Genomic DNA, 16,772 nt, shown 5'->3' with positions numbered 1-16,772 from the left:
TGCCCCATAGGGTCGTATACAGTATAGAAGATTCCCAGCCTTCACTATAGATACAGAGAGTCCCAACAATAAATGAATATTTAACCATCCTACAGAACCAGTGGGACCACAACACCTCAAGCCTTCAGACCACCGCAAAAGAAAGTCAAGTGTCCCCACGCAGTGGTAATTGTACTCCAGATTGTTGCCTTGTGATGCAGCCTTTACCACTTGTGATCCTTGTCCAGCGCGGGTGCGATAAGTGCTCTACCCCAGTCTTGATATTAAAAACCTGCTCTCGTGATGTAGGTGACGAAGGGTCCACCTCTGGCAAGAGCGCTTGAGCTTCCTTCAACATGTGTATCTGCTGTAACTTCCCCTCCATGTAGAAGGAAAGAGCAAAGGGATGCTGCCAACAGTACTTGATTCCCTTTTCTCAAAGATGTTTAGTAAAAAGTCTCAGCTCTGATCACCATTTTAATGTTATTGCTGCCAAGTCCTCATATAACTATTGGGAAAGTATTCCAATGTAGAGGAGCAGAACTACGAGCCTCTGACACCACATTTTCTTTTATATTCCATAAAGGAGACTATAATGCCTCTTGGTATGTTAGCTCTCGGGAGAGTAGCCACTGTGTGCCCATTTTATTTTAATCATCTCCGGGGGTATCACTTGGCCCTCTGATAAGAGCATACTTGCAAACTGTTGTGTCACCAGCTCACAATTGAGATATTCAACTTGGGGAAAATCCACTGCTTATTTCTAGGATAAGCAGCATAAAATGTCCTGTACTGTTCTGGAATCTTGCCAGGTACTTGTGACCTGGATTAGCCACTGTTGGAGTCAGGATGCTGGGCGTGATGGACCTTCGGTCTGGTCTGTCCCAGTATGGCAATATTTACTTATGACTATGGATGTTTCCTCTGGGAATGTGTCCAAACCATTTTTAAAACCAGATGCATTAACTGCTGATACCACATCCTGTGGCAACGAGTTCCACAGCTTAAATATTCATTGAGTGAAAAAAATATTACTTCCTGTTTGTCTTTACCCCTCTATTAGAGCACAAGAAGATTTGCATGTAAATCTTGTCCCTTAACTTTTCAATATTTTTTTTGCCAAATGAATTTCCTGTATAAAAGCTAATTGTTTCATCTCTTTGAAAAGCAGATGCCTCTTCTGGAGCTAATTTAACCCTGTCCGAAGAAAGAACAGGAAGTTCCTCTACAGTAATCCAAAGTCAACAGAAGAAAAGTGGAGGATGACACATGACTCGCAGGGTGGGAATTGCGGAAAATAGTTTATTGTAGCACCAAAAGAAAAGACTTGACACGGGTCCTTGTTTCGGTGGACAAGCTACCTGCTTCAGGGGTCAGGTACAAACTCTCTATATGGTTGAGTGTGTTGCACTGGTGCAAAACACTAGATATTCAACAGAACAATATGTCCAATTGTTAGAACAACAACTACGGTCCAAAAACAAACACTGCCAACACAGAGCACTAACAGCCCATGTCAGGTCTTTTCTTTTGGTGCTACAATAAAATGTTTTCCACAATTCCCAGCCTGCGAGTTATGTGTCATACTATACTTTTCTTCTGTTGCCAATTTAACCCTTTCATATTAAATGTTCCAACATTATTTTGGTATCCATTTTACCCAGAAGGGAAGCCATGTTTTGTGTGTGTAGAGATTCCACATTTATTACACATCATCATGCTATTACCCTCCCTCCAAGTTTGCTCAAAAACAATCAAGCCTAGTCCTCATACCCCTAAACCCCCTCCCTTCACAGCTCACCTCTTCCTCCTCTTTAGCCAAGTATCCCACCAGCGGGAACCCTCCACTGCCCTACTCTTCCCTAAAGAACTGACTCACTGGCAGGAACCAGACCCACTTATTAATTTCTCCAGCTTGCAGACTGTACATTCTCACAACTATTGCTACCCTGACCCAAATTACCCGCCCCCACCCCAAATCCACTCACTCATCCATACACTCATTCTGCTTGCAGGTTCCTCTGATAAATTCAGTATACCCAAAGTCATTTAAAAAAAAATTTAGCCCCACATAACCTTTGAATCCATCTCAGTCCATGGACCCCAAGCCAGCTAACTCTGCTCCCAATAGTAAAGAAAGGCCAAAGTTCATCATGCTCAGCTATGTCTCTCCTTGAGAAGATTAGGTTAAGACAGTATGGACTTGCAACAATCAGCTAAACTGCTCCCCTTTAGATGTCACACACTGCCCCTTGAGACTATGATTTTCCCATCTTGACCTTCTTGGAAACACTGTTTACTGTTATCTAAATCAAATGGGGAAAAGCCATATATGTTTAAGGTTTTCCTTCCTGAGAAAACTCATTTCTCTTCTATAGAGAGTGACTGACGACATATTTCCACTGGGCAGTTTTGTCACGTCAACTTAAGCTTTCTTGCCAGACCTATAATTTTATGAAGTTACTAGTAAAAAAGGCCCGTTTCTGACACAAATGAAACGGGCGCTAGCAAGGTTTTCCTGGGAGTGTGTATGTTTCATAGAGTGTGTGTGAGAATGTCTGTGTGAGAGAGAGTGAATGTGTGTGAGTGAGAGTGTATCTGTTACAGAGTATGTGTGTGTGATATTGAGAGTGTGTGCGAGTGCGTATGTGAGCCACAGTGAGTGTGAGAGAGTGTTTCACACAGATACAGTGTTTGAGAGACTGTGTATGTTAGACAGAGTGTGAGAGAGTATGTGTACGATACACATACAGTCTGTGAGATCGAGTGTATGAGATTGAGAGAGTGTTTGAGAGTGACTGTGTGACAGAGAGAGTGAATGTGATACAGTGTAAGACATAGCGTGTGTTGTAGACAGTGTATGAGAGTGAGAGAGACACTGACTGTGAGTGAGTGAGAGAGAGAGAGAGAGAGAGTGTGTGTGTGACAGAGATACCTCCCCCCTGCCTCTATGTGTTGGCTAGACCCGCTCCCCCCGCCTCTTCCGCTGTGTGGTCGCAGGACCCCTCCCCCGTGCTGTGTGGTGTGTCTCCTGCCCTCCTCACAGGTCTCCCTCCACCCCTCCTCTCAGGTGTCTTGATCCACCCTTCGTCTTTGCTCTCAGGACCCCCTCCCCCCCATCTGTGGTGTGAAGACCCGTTCTGGACCTCATCCTCCCTATGCCCCCTCCCTCTCATGTTTATTTTCCCCCTCCTCTGTGGTGTGAGGACCCCCTCCCCTGTGGCCTGAGGACCCCTTCCGCCTCTGTAGTCTGAAGTCCGACCCCTGCCGCCACGCCTCTGCCAAAGTCGCAACTGCTGACCTCTCTACCCCCCCCCCCCCCCCCAACAGGGTGCCATCGCGCTTCCCCCCACCCTCCAAAACCAGAAGGACTTCCATAAAGCAGTAGGAAAATAAGTGGCAACCGGTGCAGAGCTCAGTCAAACCCCCTTACCGGAGCTGCACCATGTAAAGCTGCAACGCGCCCACCTCGTCGCCAGAGAGAAGCCTCGCTCCACAACTTCAACAGCGGAGCGGGGGGGAACTGGCAGGCTCTGTTATAGAATGATGTAAAAGGAACATAGGTAGAGGGGTGTTTAAAAACGTCACTGTTATTGGCTGATAAAAGAAATTGAGGCGGAGCAGGGGTTGAAGAAGCTGCACTGTTATTGGCTGATGCGAGGACTGGGGAGTGGCCTAGAGTTGAAGAGGTCCATTCTTATTGGCTATCTTTAGAGTGAGGAACGGAGCTGAGGGCGGGGAGTTGTCCGTTATTGACGGGTATAGGTGAAAGGTGTATGGCACAGGGTGCAGGGCGGGCTGTGGAAGATAACCATCGGACAGGGTCGCGGAAGGGGGGTACAGGGGGCAGTAACGTGCAGGGCGGAGGTTTTGAAAATGGAGGCAAGGGACAGCCAGGAAGTCGGTGGTAGGGTCGTGAGGGGACAGGGGATGTGGATGTTCGTCGGGTGGGGAGTTTGGTGTGTTGATACGGCTAGTGGGGGGGGGGGGGGGGTCTGTTTTTGGCGGCTCCCTGACACTTGCTCCGGTGCAGTGACAGCTGATGTCCAGACAGGGGGCGGAGTACTACTCCTCCCCTTTGCTTTGGAATCAGCTGTCACAGACGTCAGTGCGTTGTAGTCTGTGTAGGAGACGACCTGAACGTTGTGAAGCAGACTGTGGGCGGGCATGACGTCACCGCGTTTTGACGCGAGGGCGGGGCACTTTAAAAGTGGTTACAGAGCTTCGAATTTACGAACTCTGAAGCCATAAAATCTGCCTTAGAACGTTGAGGGTGCGTTTTATGTACAGATGGGGCGTGGCTGAGGGCGGGCCTATGAGTGAGGGTGAGTGTTCCTGATACCCTAGCCTACCAAGAGTCCTACCAAGAGTGCAGGAGTTCAGTGCTTTACTGCCACGGAGTGAGCTTCAGAACGTTCGAGGTGGGTTTTATTTATTGCATTTGTATCCCACATTTTCCCACCTATTTGTAGGCTCAATGTGGCTTACATCTTGTTATGACATTATCATTCTAGTGATTTACATGCTTACTGCACACCATGGTATTTTTTTCTCATTAATTTACCACGTGTATTTCTGCATTGACCCTGAAGTGATATTGCTACTGTGCAACTCTCTCAGATCTCCCTTCTCAGCATGTAACTCTGGGCATCTGGCCCTTTTCCACTCCCCTCTGCTCCCCAGCCTGAAACTGTTTGTACTCCTTGGGGAAATGGGGGACCTTCAGTGAACCCCCACCCCCTTGGACAGGCCTCCAAAATGGCCCTTGGATCCAAAAATGTGCCTATCCTTCCTATATTGCCTTGGAGTCTTCAAAATAGATAAAATCAACTTCAGCAATACCAATATAATTTTGTTATGTAAATGTTTTAAATATAACCTAGAAGCTGCAACCCAAGTGGAAAAATCTAATTCTGATCATGTTTTCCAGATGTAGGAAAATGCGTTTCAGAATAAGTTTTGTTTTGAATGATGTTTTGTTATGTAAGCAGGTGATGTCGTCTCTGGGTTGTGTTCCTCTTTGGGGGATCCAGAGCCCTATGAGCCTCATAAAAAAACTTATTTCAGGTTCTCATTCCTCTTGGCTGCCAACTTGAACCACTTCTATACAATTACTATATTTTTCAGTTTGAGAGATCCCCCTAATACATAAGGTTATTTCTTCTGGACCTATTTTCTAGATCCTCCACTTTGACTCTCAGTATCTGATATTCTTTACGAAGGTTTTCTTGCTTGCTTTGCCGTTGTATCAGAGAATCACCATGCTGCTCTACATGCAGTTCTCTCTTCAGCACTATTGCCTATAGATTAAGCAGCTCCTGCTGCAATGCCGCTATAGCGTTTTTTTTGTTTGGGGAGGGGGGGGGGGGGTCTTTTTTTTTTTAATTTCTGGTTTTACCAATGCTCTCTCAATTACCTGGTCAGCTAACCCTGTATTTCATTTTATGTAAAGGCTCCTCTTCGAGTCTGCCTCCAATGTGCTATCACCATATTGTCTGAACTCACGTATGCACCAGCTTAACAAATACCTACAGCCATTTGTGGACCACCATTGGGATGTTATAATGCTTGGTTCTCTGGTTTATAAGAAGAAAACACACCAGATTAAATTACAACAGGTTAGACCTGCTCTCAGTTTGGGTGTCCATTCTTAGCCCGTGACCTCTCTTGACCCCAGTACGCTCTTCTTTTAAAATATTTGAAAGGTTAAATAAACATTCTAAACCACTCATGGTTTTATAAAAACTTTGGCCCTGATATTCAAAAGCACTTACCAGACAGATCTACTCTCTAGTAAGAGCCGCTGGCTGGCACTATCTGGATAGTTTCAAAGCACTAATTATATTTTCCTTATAGTTTTCAGCAGTGAAGTAATTATGCCAGACTGAACTAGTTTAAAATTAAACAAAGTGAAACGTCAACGGCCCAGGGGAGGCTCAGAAACTGCCTAACCCCCTAAAGGGCTTTTAACACTGGTTTCACATCGGGCTGGATAGTGCCACTCAAAATTGTTACAAAAAACTGTCTCAGCACTTATCTAGACAGTGCTAGGGTGGAATGTGAATTTGTTCATTTATGGTTCAACAATTTTTATTGATGATACAGCAAAGATAACAATACAGTCAGGCAAAGACATTTAAACAGTTACAATTCAGTGCTCGTAATAGGAACAAAAGACACCTAACAACAACAACAACTCATCATCAGAATTTTCTGGTTACTGCAAGAATAATCTAACTACAAACTGTGAGTAAACAGATGTTTTGTTACTTCAACTTTAAAGTGACTCAGCAGTGAATTATTCTGGGGTGTATGTGAGAGAGATGAAGAAAAGAAATTAACATTTCTAAAGCTGAAGCTGTGTGTATCAAAATCTGCTAATTATTTACTACAAATAATCCAACAATAACTTCCTTCGTTTAGGTGACCATTTAACAGATTTCTGCTCTAAAAGCATTAAGGTATGCACATGATTTCTCCAGGCCCAAAAGGAAGGGACCTCATCTCCAACCCACGTACTCAGAGTAACCTGCTTACCCAGGGCTCCTGTCTTACGAATAAGCAGAGCCTGTGAACTATCTGGAATATGAAAAACTTATCAACAACCCTGCCAAAGGAAAAGGCAGATTCCGACCCAGCAATCTCTCAAGGTAAGTTAAAATAGCTCTCCAGAACTGCTTTATCTTTGGACAACTCCAAATAGCATGAAAGAAAGAATTATGGCCTTGCTGGCGTTGTGAATTTGTTCATTTAAATCACCCAGACAGCCGCTATAGTGAGGTATTTTTTTGTTTGGGGTTTTTTTTTTGGGGGGGGGGGTGGGGGTAATTTCTGGTTTTACCAATGATCTCTCTCTTCCTGGTCAGCTAACCCTGTATTTCATTTTTATGTAAAGGCTCCTCTTCAAGTCTGCCTCCAATGTGCTGCTATCACCAGTCACCATATTGTCTCAACTCATGTATGCACCAGCTTAACAAATACTTCCAGCCATTTGTGCACCACCATTGGGGTGTTATAATGCTTGGTTCTTTGGTTCATATGAAGAAAACACACCAGACTAAATTACAACACATTAGACCTGCTCTCAGTTTAGGTGTCCATTCTTAGCTCCTGATTTCACTTGCCCCAAGTGCGTGCTACTTTTAAATATTTGAAAGGTTAAATAACCATTCTAAACCACTCATGGTTTTATAAAAACTTTGGCCCTGATATTCAAAAGCACTTACCAGACAGGTCTACTCTCTAGTAAGAGCCACTGGCTGGCGCTATCTGGATAGTTTCAAAGAACTAATTATGTAATTTTGCTTATAGTTTTCAGCAATGAAGTAATTCTGCCAGACTGAACTAGTTTAAAATTAAACAATGTGAAACTTCAATGGCCCAGGGGAGGCTCAGAAACTGCCTAACCCCCAAAAGGGCGTCTATCACTGGTTTCAAATCAGGCCGGATAGTGCCATTGAAAATCGTTACACAAAACTGTCTCAGCACTTATCTAGACAGTGGAATGTGAATTTGTTCATTTAAATCACACAGACAATAGACTATTGCCACTATCTGGACAGTGCTAGCACTCACCATTCTGCACATATGTTCAGTGCTGCCCTCTTTCTGGAAATAAACCACTGAAATTCCCTTAAATCTTTGGTATTATTAATGAAACCCAACTACTAAACCAAAGATATAATGCCACTGATGCAGACACATAGCACCGTACTCAAACATATAAATTTATTATTTTATTTGTATTTATATGTGTAACTTTAAATTTTAAAGAGAGCCCTCAGACAAACCACCACTTTTAAGGCAAACGCATTTCTTTCTGCCTGGTGGAATAGCACCTCTTTCATCGGGCAATCTCTTCTAAGTGAACATACGTGCTATTACGTCAACACAACAGTGCTCTAAAGTGCAATGTACTCCAAAACACAACATAACTTAAAATACTGAAACATGAACTTATCTTTAGTCGTTGTTATTTGTTCCCGTATTCATTTTTTCATTTCTCCATATATCATCATTATTCACTCCTCCATGTTTCGCTATAAATTTTATAGTCCTACATAGAGGAGTGAATGATTATATATGGAGAAATGAAAAAATGAATACGGGAACAAATAACAACGACTAAAGTTGGTTCTTATATTTTCTGTATTTACCTTCTCTAAATCTCCGGAAACCATTCAAAAGGAGTTGCAGCTGTGTCCTGGGGCTATTTCTGTTCCAGTCCTCTCCTGCCTCCTGTTCCTGCTGGCTACAAGTTGGGGGCTGGCTACAAGTTGTGCCTGGGGGCTGTCAATTTCCCTTCCTGCAGTTTGCCACTCCTTTCTATTCTTTCCTCCCCATTCACTTCCTCAGTCCTCCCTTGTGCTGTCGCTCTTTCCTGTAATGGCTGATTTTAAATATCGAAGAACACCAGAAATACCGTGAGCAACAGCAGGAGAAAACTGTGCTGAAATTTCTGCCTCTTGGCTTTCCATTTCCATGCAGAGAGCCAACAGGCCATGGGATGAGGTAAGAGCAGAAGGAGCAGCAGCATCCCGGGGATGGGGAGGGGGGAGAAGAGAAGAGAAGAGAATATAAAAAAGTAAGAAGTTAGCACACTTTGCTGTCCCTTAAAGTAGCTCCAGCGGCTTTTATGATTGCATAGCCTGAAGATGCAACAGCAGATCTTTAAAAATCTTGACACTCTGAGCTGACCACAGATCTTCAAAGTATATCTGACTTCCACGAGGTGGGGCCCTGAAGGTGCTCTTTCCCTATTTACCTGTGATCGGAGCCAAGTTGATATATTTCGAGAGTCTTGCAGCTGCTGTTCCATTTCCTTCAGGACCTGACTTTGCATTCCCACCTGCTCCTCCAGGGACCGATTCTGTGACTGTGCCTCATTCAGGGCTTCCTTCAGTTTAGAAGACTCCACCTCCACTCTTTTGACGATGTACTGAAAGAAAAATGTAAAACCAATGCATGTGAACAGAGGGTTCATATTATGTAAGGGCATTATCTGTGAATAATTGAAGGTCAGCCCTGTGAACCAGAGACCACAGAAACTTACAACATAATAGCAGGGAAAAAACAAACACACACTCAACCAACCATATTGTCTATCTAATCTGCCCATCCATATCAACTACTTGGCTCTACAATCCCTTCCAATTCTTCAGAGACCATCTGTGTCTGTCCCGTGTTTTTTTTTGTATTCATTTATCCTCATCTCCACCAAATTCACTGGGAAATTATTTCATATATCTACCACACTTTCTGTAAAGAAACATTTCTTTAGATTACTGTCTTTCTCCTTTCACATATCCATAACCTCTCATTCCAGAGCTCTCTTTCCATTTAAAGAGGCCCCAACTTTCCTCTGGGTTATACATTTTGAGATCATTGTCTCCATATGCTTCATGACCAAGTCTGCATCTTCAAAAGGGTGGAGTTATTCAGAGGACAGTTACTAAAGTTGGTAGTCGCACACAGTATTCTTAGGGGCTGATAAAATTTCCCGTGCTGTTCTGAACAGCGCTGAAAAATTAGCGTCAGAACAGCATGAGAAATTAAAGCCCTGATGATCAACACTAAAAGCATGCAAATTTATGTGTGGATTAGTTATGATCATGGAGAGATTTCTGCAGAAGGACTGTGCCTGGGCACAATGTAAAAACAAACAACCAGATCTCCCTACCCATCCCCCAGACACGGGACTGGAGGTGTCCCCCCCACCCTCCTGAGATCCAGTGGACCTGCAGACCCCCTCCCCCAAATCCCTCCCTGGTGGTCCAGTGTGACCCTAGTAGCTCCCCTCCACCTGCCCTGGTGGCCTAGTGCACCCCCCAAGCCCCCCTCCTCCCAGTATTTGTAAGCTGAAGAAGGGAGTAGCACTTCCTCCTCCTGTGAGCACGGCCTTAAAAATAACAGTGCCCATCCTGTGATGTGCTGGGCGGGGATTCCCTACCATATCAGCTGATCTGCAAGGCTTTGTTCTGCGAGTCTGACGTCCTGCACATACAACGTGCAGGACGTCAGAAACAGAAGGAAGCCTTTTGCGAGAAGAAGAGGACCTCAGCTGGCGGGGGTTGGGGTCCCCCATCAGCAAAGGCAGACAATGGCGGATTGGCAGCGGGGGGGGGGGGGGGGGTCGAGAGGGTCATTGGCAGGGGGGGGCAAAGTTGGTGGCAGGGTTGGCAATGGTGGGGGGGGGGGGGGTCAGCGGTGCCGGGGGGGGGGGGCTAAAATGTGCCCTCTCACCTCAGGCTCTGGACCCCCCTCCTACCGAAGTCTGGCTACGCCCCTGCTCCCTCCTCTAGCTTATAGATACCCAGGCAGGTGGAGAGGGACTACTAGGGTCACACTGGACCACCAGGGATTTGATCTTTAATGTGGGGGAGTCTAGAGGTCCACTAGACCTCCAGTCCTGTGTCACAGGGGAGGCATGGGGGGGGTCTGAAGGCTACTAGGTGGAGGGAGGCTACTAGGGTCACACTGGACCACAAGGGAGTATCTTTCTTGTGGTGGTGGTGGGGGGAAGTAGGGTAGGGAGTTTGCTGGAAATCCAAGGAAGCATTAATCAGGAAAGAAATAGAAGAATTTCTTATCAGTTAAATTTATTTTGTATGCCAGGTCATGGATAGGGAAGAGGACCAATATATGTGAACAAAGGAATATGTTTTAGTTTCTGGCTCAGTATGAAAAAAAAACCCATAAAAAAAGTTAGGAATTACTGCAGTTACATAAAGATCTGTGTGCTCTATATTTTTCTCTCATGTTTTACATTTTAGAATGACATATCATCCATTAAAAAATCTCCCCCCATGACTCTTTATGAAATATTGTTTATAAAAATGTTTAAAAGAACCTGACCAAAATTCAAATCCCTGCAGTGTATCACTGGTAATGCTCTTTTCTTTGTATTGAGTTATTTACTACTATTCTGTTGCCTCCCACGCAGTTTCTAATCCAGTGGTTCCCAAATCTGATCCTGGAGGCACCCCAGCTAGTCAGGTTTTCAGATATCCACAATGAATATTCATGAGATAGATTTGTATGCAGTGCATGCAAATCTCTCTCATGAATATTCATTCTGGATATCCTGAAAACCAACTGGCTGGGGTACCTCCAGGAGCAGGTTTGGGAACCACTGTTCCAATCTATTTTGAGGGCTGGGATACGAGTGAGCCCTCTAAGGAAGGTAAGTGGGATCTTTTGAGGACTGGGAGCATCAGTGATTCTTCTAAAAACTGGGTTCAACTGCCTGCCATCAAATCACTTATGTTCCACTATTTCCAGATGTTTGTAGGCCCATGTCCTCCCTAACAAGGGAGAAAACAGTTGTGGGTCTTCTCAGAGATAGAAAAACAAAACGTCTGCCTCTCTTTGTGGGGCAGCTGGACATCTCTAAGCCAACTTGTCTGAATCTTCAGGCAGAACAGTAGCTCTTGACAACAGCTACTGACAATCATGTATCCTCCCTCCTTTTTTCCTATGGCATAATAGCCCATCAACTAAGAACATAACACAAGAATTGTCATGCTGGATCAGACCAGAGGCCCATCAAGCCCAATATCCCATTTCTAACAGTAGGCAATTCATGTACTAAGTATCTGGCAGGATGCCATAGTTTCCATGATTATTATTTATTTATTTATTATTTAGATTTTGCTCACACCTTTTTCAGTAGTAGCTCAAGGTGAGTTACATTCAGGTACTCTGGCTATGTAACCCCAGGGATAAACAATGGCTTTCCTCATGTGTACCTTAACACTGGTTTATCGAATTTTCCTCCAGGAACTTGACCAAGCCTTTTTCAAACCTAGCAATGCTAACTGCTTCTACCTATCATACAGCAAAGAGTTTCAGAGGCTATTTGTTTAAAATATATTACTATGTAACTTCAAGTATTTTTCTCCATAAGCCAAAGATAAAGGAACACCTTCCTAAATATAAACATTCTGTTGCCTGCAGCAAGGCCAGTAACTGCAAGTATATAGTTCACACCCCCTATTGGCTGCTCCTGGCACCAAGTGTCCCTCTGCATACTTCTGCCTTTCCCTGCCTGCCCGCCCAATCGCTGACCTTTATCTGTGGGGGCTGTGCTTTCAGGCTGGCAATGGTCTGCTGAGATTCCCACAGCCGAAAGTTGAACCGTTCCTTCGCCTTAGCTCTCTCTCTCAGGGAATCATTCAGACGCTGCTCTACTTCATTCAGGCAGTCCATCTTCTGTTGCACTTCCAGCTCCTGCTTCAAAATCTGGGCATTCTTCTCTGCCACCTCCAACTGCAACTGGGACAAACTCTCCTGCAGTAGTGCATTCTGCAAGTGAGAAAGGAAAAAAGGGAAAGAGCAATAGTGTGATCACCATCTACAATATAGCCAAATCCTCTGGGGACTAGTACATAAAAATGTGTCCAAGCTTTGTATGCATCAATTGCATCCAGAATTGTCAGACATATACCTTTCACTCTGGATGTTTTGTTTCCCCTCCATATGTACATTATTTTATACCAATCTATACTGAAAACTCATCTGCTGCTTTATTTTCAACTCACTTAGATCTACAAATCAAATTATACCTTATGCTTTCGAAAGGTAGCAGAGCAGCTCTGTGTATTTTGGAGAATCTAAATTGTCTTTTTATGTTGATTTTTAAGGCTGACCCCCCCCCCCCCCACACACCCCCTTCCATCCTTGCACTGTTTGACACGCAAAACGTTTTTGGTATCAGTCTTGTTACTCCTTTTCAGATTATGCAGTCATCTTCTATGACAGGGGCAGGCAACCACAGTCCTCGAGGGCCACAACCTAGTCAATTCTTCATGATTTTCCACAATGAATATGCATGAGATTGATTTGCAGGTACTGCTTCCACTGTATGGAAATATATATCATGCATATTCATTGTGGAAATCTTGAAAACCTGATTGGGTTGTGGCCCTCAAGGACCATGGTTTCCCATTCCTGCTCTGTCAGAAACATCTGGAACTAAGGGATAGATGTTTTCATGATCTGTAGGGGTTTTTTTTTTTTAATTTTTAAATTTTATTTATTTATTTTTACAAGTGACTATATGCCATGCCCCAGGGGTCCATCTGGGTTGCTCGGATTTAACCTATATAAAATTGGAACGTTAGGGACTTTGAACTTTGGGCCAGATATGGGAGGATGGGGAATTTATACCTTTCTGAGGAATCGCAGAACAAAAATGGGCTCCCTGCTGTTCAGCAATTCCAATATCGGCAGATGTGGGATTTTGTTACCTGAAGGACATGGAGGGGGGAGCTTGGTTTGGTGGAGGCTCTCCTCGAGAAGGCACTGGGGGGGAATCCAGGGAAGTATTACTCGACTGTAATACACCCCCTATTATGCATTATGTTCACAATGGGAAAATGATCTGGGGAAGCAATGGGAACTACGTCAATGGGAAATTACTTTTTCGCATTTGTTAAAGGTATCGATTGCTAGTAGTTTAGTGGAAAATAGTTATAAAATTTTATATATTGATGGTACTATACCCCACATTGGCTCACCCAGATATTTAAAACTGGAACTGGTCTCTGTTGGAGGAATTGTGACTCAAGAGGGGATATGTACCATATCTGGTGGACCTGTCCGGTGATACAAACATTTATTTATAAAAAATTTTTAGACTGCTTAATCTACAATTCTAAACGGTTAACAATGTTCAACAGACCCTCCAGCAGATTCTTCCAATAGCCTACCCAGGTTCAGGCCAAATACTGCTTGCTCCATTTTAAACCCTTTGGGAGTGAAGAAATAACACCATAAAATAGCTACCAGTTTATTCACAGCTAGAAAAATAGTTCTGGTGGCTGCTTGGAAATGTCCATTTGCACCTACTGTGGATGTGGTCCTTTGCAAAATGGATTGTATCTATCAGATGACTAAGATCATAGCCATTTGGAATAGACAAATGGTTTCTTTTCATAAGCCTTGGGACATTTATCACTAGTGGCAGATGCCTGGAGCAGGCTTCCACCATGGCCCCATGATTTAAAGGTCTTGTGGTAGTACGCGACATGGCTGGGTTTTTGTACTAGAACCAATGCTCTTGGGCTTGTTTGGCTTGGTTGTATGTGGGGGGGGGGGGGGGGAGAATAAGGTAAAATTATGTATAATCATACCTGATAATTTTCTTTCCATTAATCATAGCTGATCAATCCATAGACTGGTGGGTTGTGTCCATCTACCAGCAGGTGGAGATAGAGAGCAAACTTTTGCCTCCCTATATGTGGTCATGTGCTGCCGGAAACTCCTCAGTATGTCGATATCAAAGCGCCATCCGCAGGACTCAGCACTTAGAGAATTACACCCACGAAGGGACACTCTGCCCAGCTCACCACCGCCGAAACGGGGGAGGGGAATTAACCCAGCTCATCCCCACACAAGTGGGGGAGGGGAATCCGTCCAGCTCATCCCCGCGGAGCGGGGGAGGGACACCACACCCGCCGATGCGGGGGGATCTCGCTTATCCTGCAACCGCAACCGCGGGAGGAGCTGACTGACCCTAACACCGCCGAAGCGGGAGGGGTACAAAGCTGCCCTACAGCCGCACGAAGCGGGAGGGAGTGCCGGCAGAATTTTAAGTCTCAATCCAGCCCCGTAAAACGGAGGGGAGAGGAATGCAGCAGCTCACTGTAACACAAACTCGTCTTAACTCTTGAAGAATCCAAGTGAAAAACTTGAACACGAAGTCTTTCTGAAGACTAAACTTGAACCTGAAATGCAACCAGAATAAAAACAGTACAGATATCTGGGAGGGGCTATGGATTGATCAGCTATGATTAATGGAAAGAAAATTATCAGGTATGATTATACATAATTTTACCTTCCATATCATCAAGCTGATCAATCCATAGACTGGTGGGATGTACCGAAGCAGTACTCACCCAGGGCGGGACATTGAAATCCCTGACCTCAACACTGAAGCTCCAAACCGGGCCTCCGCCCGTGCAGCCACAGTCAAACGGTAATGCTTGGAGAATGTATGAGCCGAAGCCCAAGTTGCCGCCTTGCATATCTCTTCCAAGGAGACGGACCCGGCCTCTGCCATCGAGGCCGCCTGAGCTCTTGTGGAGTGAGCCTTCAGCTGGATAGGCGGCACCTTCCCCGCGGCCACATAAGCCGCTGCAATGGCTTCCTTGACCCATCTTGCCACTGTAGGCTTAGCAGCCTGCAGACCCTTACGAGGACCTGCAAACAGGACAAACAGATGATCCGACTTCCGGAAATCATTGGTCACTTCCAAGTATCTGATGATGACTCGTCTCACGTCCAGATATTTAAGAGCAGAGTACTCCTCTGGGTAGTCCTCCCTACGAAAGGAAGGGAGACATAGCTGCTGATTCACATGGAAGCGAGAAACAATCTTGGGCAGGAAGGAAGGCACTGTGCGAATAGTCACTCCTGCCTCAGTGAACTGCAGAAAAGGCTCTCGACATGAGAGCGCCTGGAGCTCGGAAACTCTTCTGGCTGAAGTGATAGCCACCAAAAAGACTGCTTTCAACGTCAGGTCTTTCAGAGATGCCCTCGACAAGGGTTCAAAAGGCGGCTTCTGCAATGCTCTTAGCACCAGGTTGAGATTCCACGCAGGCACCACTGAGTGTAGAGGAGGGCGCAGTTGATTAACTCCCTTGAGAAAGCGCACCACATCTGGCTGCGAAGCCAGGGAAGCACCCTTCAGGCGGCCCCTGAAGCAAGCCAGAGCCGCTACCTGGACTTTAAGGGAACTGAGCGACAGGCCTTTCTCCAGACCTTCTTGCAGGAACGCCAACACTGAAGAAATTGGAGCAGTGAAGGGAGAAAGTGAGCCTGCTTCACACCACGCTGCAAAGATACGCCAAACCCTGGCGTAAGCAGTAGAAGTAGAGCGCTTCCTCGCTCTTAGCATAGTGGCGATGACCTTGTCTGAGAAGCCCTTCTTTCTCAGACGCTGCCGCTCAATAGCCAGGCCGTAAGACCAAAGGGGGAGGGATCCTCCATCACCACGGGACCCTGATGCAACAGGCCCTGCTCCACTGGCAGCCGCAGAGGATCGTCGACTGAGAGCCTGATCAAGTCCGCATACCAGGGACGTCTGGGCCAATCCGGACCCACCAGGATTACCCTGCCGGGATGCTTTGCCACCCGGTCTAGTACCCTGCCCAACATGGGCCAGGGTGGGAACACATAGAGAAGCTCTTGTGTCGGCCACTGTTGGAGAAGAGCATCTACTCCCAGGGATCGAGGGTCCCGTCCTCTGCTGAAAAAGCGCGGCACTTGGCAATTGGCCGATGACGCCATCAGATCTAGGCTCGGCTGGCCCCAGCGCTTCGTGATGCCCAAGAACGCCTGAGCAGAGAGCTGCCACTCTCCGGGCTCCAAGGTATGGCGACTGAGAAAGTCCGCCTTGACATTCATGACTCCGGCAATGTGGGCCGCTGAAAGCTGCTCCAAGTTCGCTTCCGCCCACTGGCAAAGATTCATAGCCTCCTTGGCTAGAGGGGCGCTCTTGGTACCTCCCTGGCGGTTGACATAGGCCACAGCCGTGGCATTGTCCGACAGGACCCGTACAGGCTTCAGCACCAGTACCGGGATGAACTCCAAAAGCGCCAACCGAATGGCTCTGAGTTCCAGGAGGTTGATAGACCACTTTGCTTCTGCAGGAGACCAGAGCCCCTGCGCTGTCCTTCCCAAGCAGTGGGCTCCCCAGCCCGACAACGAGGCGTCCGTCGTGACGACAATCCACTCTGGGGTCACCAGAGGCATTCCCGCAGACAACTTGTCTGTCTGCATCCACCAGCTCA

At 45.8% G+C, this 16,772-nt stretch overlaps 1 protein-coding gene across 8 annotated transcripts in view; it reads right to left on the bottom strand.

Annotated features, from left to right (window-relative positions):
- KIFC3 (kinesin family member C3) overlaps window positions 1–16,772 on the bottom strand; it is a 177,636-nt gene that overhangs the window by 52,885 nt on the left and 107,979 nt on the right. For all 8 annotated transcript variants that reach the window (XM_030203558.1, XM_030203555.1, XM_030203563.1 and 5 more), the window contains 2 exons: window positions 12,046–12,282; window positions 8,744–8,917 (listed from right to left, as the gene is read on the bottom strand). In XM_030203558.1, the coding sequence (XP_030059418.1) occupies window positions 8,744–8,917; window positions 12,046–12,282 (411 nt within the window). The remainder of the gene's footprint in view (window positions 1–8,743; window positions 8,918–12,045; window positions 12,283–16,772) is intronic.

This window comes from Microcaecilia unicolor, chromosome 5, assembly GCF_901765095.1.
Source record: "Microcaecilia unicolor chromosome 5, aMicUni1.1, whole genome shotgun sequence".
Classification (NCBI taxonomy): domain Eukaryota; kingdom Metazoa; phylum Chordata; class Amphibia; order Gymnophiona; family Siphonopidae; genus Microcaecilia; species Microcaecilia unicolor.
This window is presented reverse-complemented; position numbering and strand designations above follow the sequence as displayed.